The sequence below is a fragment of the Gekko japonicus genome, unplaced genomic scaffold (genome assembly GCF_001447785.1).
Source record: "Gekko japonicus isolate JY-2015 unplaced genomic scaffold, Gekko_japonicus_V1.1 scaffold2396, whole genome shotgun sequence".
Classification (NCBI taxonomy): Eukaryota; Metazoa; Chordata; class Lepidosauria; order Squamata; family Gekkonidae; genus Gekko; species Gekko japonicus.
In genome coordinates, this window is record NW_015176047.1 from 158,794 (window position 1) to 163,545 (window position 4,752).

General features: G+C 43.6%; 1 protein-coding gene across 1 annotated transcript in view; it reads left to right on the forward strand.

The window, feature by feature from the left end:
• TDRD5 (tudor domain containing 5) overlaps positions 1–4,752 on the forward strand; it is a 43,707-nt gene that overhangs the window by 21,309 nt on the left and 17,646 nt on the right. The window contains 2 exon segments of the mRNA XM_015426674.1: positions 784–1,004; positions 2,529–2,741. Coding sequence (XP_015282160.1) covers positions 784–1,004; positions 2,529–2,741 — 434 coding nt within the window.

The window sequence follows — 4,752 nt, forward strand, 5'->3', positions numbered from 1 at the left end:
CTACCTAGTTGAAAGCCTGGTGGAAGTGCCAACCTCCGCTGAGAAGCGGAGAAGCGCCGACCTCCACTGCCATATAGTTCTCACAGTTGTGTGAGATGGGGGCATAAAGAGGTTCTATTCCAAAGTGTCTCTAATCAGGGTCATCGACTAAGAAGTTGGCAGACTGATCTGCTTAAGGTTTCCCAGCCCATATAGTTCTCACAGTTGTGTGAGATGGGGGCATAAAGAGGTTCTATTCCAAAGTGTCTCTAATCAGGGTCATCGACTAAGAAGTTGGCAGACTGATCTGCTTAAGGTTTCCCAGCCCATTACTTCTCCGGCTGCTGTTCCTGCTAGCTGCTTGGCAGGTCCATGGAGGACCTTCATATTACCTTGACCTTGTGTCATGCAGAGTGGTTGATTATAAGGTGAGGTGTGAGAACATCGTCTATCTTATCTGCTTCCTTGTTCTTCGTGGCATGGACTTGGACCATTCGTAGATCCAAATAAATGAAAGTCATTTTGGCTTGGGTGCTTCAGCAAGGGTGCTGTTGTGGAAAATTACTAAGTGTTTTTTCTTTTAAGCATTTATCATGTAAGGAAAATGGAGGTGGGCGTGATGTGGGTTGTACGGCACTGTGTATTCTCTCTGTCAAGTGTTGGGGGGAAATGGGCTTGGGTGTATTTGTACTGGGATGAAGGTTTCACATTGGTAAGACTTCCCATGTCTTGTGTCTCAGACATAAACCTTGGGGGCTTCTTCTGAACTATTTGGCTGAATGTGAAATCCTCTCTTGGTTGTAGCACCTGGCTCTGGAAGAGCCTCATATAATGCAGGAGATAATGCATGAAGAAATCCCACCAGATGCTGTCCAGGACAGGCGCCTCCATTACCTCCCTCAGCTGGAGAGCGCTACTTTGGTGGGGGTGTCTGTGGAGTATGTGGTCTCTCCTTCTCAGTTCCATGTCCAATTTTATGGTGCAGAAACGTCTGAGAAACTGGAAGATATGATGGTTGAAATGAGGTGAGGATGTTCTTAGCCATGGGGATGTCTGGGCTTTGCATGTGAATTGGGTATGATTTCTGGGGCAAAGAGAAGTTGCTGTGACTGCCTTGATTTTGTGCAAGTGTGGATGTGATTGAAACCCGTGTGCACAAACATTTCTCCATTTGTCATGTCTGGCAAGAGTGAATCCACGTGTGTGAGTTAAAGCTTGACCTCTCTTTTGCATTTGTCATTTTATTTAGCATATATGTATGCTGTCTTTCAACACTGACCTCCAAGGCAGTTTTCAATATGAGAATAAAACTGTAAGAAGAAAACCAACTAAAGAGATTGCTGAAAATCCAGAAAGCAAATAGGAGCAGGATACTCTTCCAGCTCAGTTAAATTATGAGAAATTGAAGGCTCTCCTTTCAACAGTGTGGTCAGATTAAAAGCACATCAGTCTGCCTCTGAAAGGAGGCAAATAGTGATATGTGTCTACATCCTGGGGAAAAGCATGCCAGAGAACTAGGGCAGCTACTGTGGATGCCTGGGTCCCAGTGCAATGATCGCCAGTGGAGAGCCTAGGAGTACAGGAGTACAGTTGTGTCATCGGTGTGTTTCCTGATGTCCATCTAGTTTTGAACTTTGGGGCTAAAATCCAAAGAGTCTTGAATTGGAGACCTTCCTACCCAACAAGTCACATCATAGCCATACACCCACACTCTAGCCATACACAGACCGTTTTATGTCCCTGTACTTGGACATGCCTTGGCCACGCAGGGAGCAATCCTTCCTCTTTCTTTGGACATGGAAACCAAATAGCCTTTTCCTTCCAAAACCAAGAACCAGTCCTAACTTTCGTGCCTCCTTGGTGCTTCAGAAAAGCTCAGGAGACACGGCTTTTATCATCTGCAGGGAACACTCATTTAAAGGCATTTATCTCCATCGTAGGACAACAGTTGGCATATGACTTTGGATTACTCAAAGGGGGAGTATGGGAAACAAAAGAAATGGCATGAGCATAGAATGTTGAAACTCAGTGAAAGGAAGGGAAAACTGCTATACATACATTTGGAGATGGAGGTTTAGGGGAAAATGACTTCCAAATCTTTTTTTCCATGTTGTGATTTTCTGTTTTCTGTGATTTCGTGTGGTCACCCAGCTTGTTCCCCTTGATAGCCCCTTGACCACCATGAGGTTTCTGTCCTAAACAATAAGTGCCCACCTCCTAAAAGGTCAAGGATTCTGCATACTTGAGTGGTTTCCCCCCTAGCTCTCTAAGAGAGTGTTGGTTTGTGAATTATAGTCCACCCCTACTGCTTGATGAAGTCTAAGCATGCTCATTGCCCTCAGAATGTGGTGAACCATTTTCTTTGGGGGGTGGGTAGTAGAGGGATATGAATCGGCCTGCTTAATACCCATACAGTATCTTGGTGGTGGAAATAATTGGTTTGAAAAATTTCCCAGTCATTCTCCCCCTGCCCTCCCCTGAATTCCTCGATGGCTTCAAACTCCTGGACGTTAGTCTTTCAGTGATCTGGTTATTTTTGTATCTTTCAGACGATGCTATGCTAGTAAAAATGTAGCTGACCGTTATGTCATGCCTGAAGCCTCAGTCAAGCCTGGCCATCTTTGTTGCGTAAGGAACTTACAAGACAAGTGGTGGTACCGAGGTGTCATCCATCGTGTCTGCAGTGACCAGGAAGTGGAAGTGTTTTACCTAGACTTCGGAAACATGGGGATAGTCTCAAAATCTCATCTGAGGTTTCTCAAGTAAGTAAATTGTCTGCTAACCTCTCCAGATGGCACATCTGAAGGGGGAAAAATTATAAATAATGCAAATTATACATAAATACATGTATTTATTACAAATTGGTTTGAAAACAATTATAGGCCCAAATATAGCCTCAATAAGAATACAGTTCATACAACATTTCAAAATTCAGACCTTGTGCGACCCTAAAGCAGACTCGTTTCAACTTACTGGCCCTTCTTCAGTGGTCAAGCATAAAGGTGACACATAGGCTCAATTATTGCAATAATAATATGAGACCATATAGGACCAAGTGAGAATTATATTCTGATAGACAACAGTGATTCAAGGCAGGGATGTACTTTATAGGCCTTATATAGTATTACTTTGTGTCCAAATCAGATACGTGTAATCCAAATGGTAGTACAAGTATGTTCCTTCCTAATGTGATCCAAAAGAATGAATTTGAAAAGTAATATGGAGCCAGTGTAACCTAATAGTATATAGTGACTGTCTATATTTGAACCTATAGTTGTTTTTAAACCAATTTGTAATAAATACATGTATTTTTGTATTATTGTATTTTGTATTATTTGCATTATTATTTATTATTTTCAATGTGTATCCCGCCTTGCCAGAGAACTGGCTCAAGGCGGTGAACAAACATTAAAAGCAATAAAACAGTAAATACAATAAAATATACATAAACTACCTAACATCATAAAATTCTGATAAGAGCAATGCAGATGATGGCGGCTTCAATATACAATCCCATAAAAAGGTAAAGGTAAAGGTTCCCTTGCTCGAAAGCCAGTCGAATCCGACTCTAGGGTTGCGGTGCTCATCTCCGTTTTAAAGCCGAAGAGCCAGCACTGTCCGAAGACGTTTCCGTGGTCATGTGGCCGGCATGACTAAACACCAAGGCGCACAGAACGCTGTTACCTTCCCACTGAAGTGGTACCTATTTATCTACTTGCAATGTCTTGCTTTCGAACTGCTAGGTTGGCAGGAGCTGGAACTAGAGACGGGAGCTCACTCCGTCATGTGGCAACTTGGGTCTTGAACTGCTGAACTACTGACCTTCCACAGCCTGCAGTTCAGCGTCTTAACCACTTGAGCCACCGCAGCTCCACATACAATCCCATAGACGGAGGCAATATCTACTGTTTTTTCGTACGGGCCATAGCGTGTTCCGGTGGCACATTCATCAGTGGCGGCTCCTAATCAAAGGCCTGGTGGAAGAGCTCTGTTTTACAGGCCCTGTGGAACTGTAAAAGATCCCGCAGGGCCCTGATGTTATCTGGGAGCTCATTCCACCAGTGTGGAACCGTCACACATTTGTATATTGATGTTTTATACTGATTGAAATAAATATTGGGCCCCTTATTTTGTATCCAATAAACCTTTTTGGTTCTTAATTCATTTCTTTGGGGTTATATTTTTGTTCCCCTCCCTGTTTTTTTCTACATCTGAAGGAAATACAGTTGAATTTCACAAAGTTTCTTGATTGATTTACGTTTTTCCTGTTGTGGATTATTTTGAAAATTTGTGGCAGAATAGAGTATCTTCATCTAATATGTGTGTGTTTTGCTGAGCCTCTGTGGAGAACCTCAATACCCATGGCTCAGTGCTCTCACTCTGAAGTAACCTGGCAGTAAGGAGAATTTTAGCATGTGTAAGGAGAAATTTTAGCATGGGCTGTCTGCTTCGCCCGTGTGATGAAATAGTTGACTGTTTAGGCCAGTGATCCCCAACCTGACGCCTGTTTGCTTGCTTCCTTGCCTTCCCAGGCACAATAACAATCAGTCAGCTCTGTCAGGTAGTGGCATGAGCAATGATAGGATCGCTTTGGAGGCTGGGCTTGGGGGTCCAGCAGAGCAAGCCCTAGCCTCCTCACTTAGACCATGGCTGCCCACTTGTTCACATGCCTGGGCACCATTACGTGCTGCCCACAGCCACTCTGGTCTGAGTGAAATACAGAGCACCGTTTAACTCCCTCTTATTGCTCTTCTCTGCCCTGTAGTTGTTGTT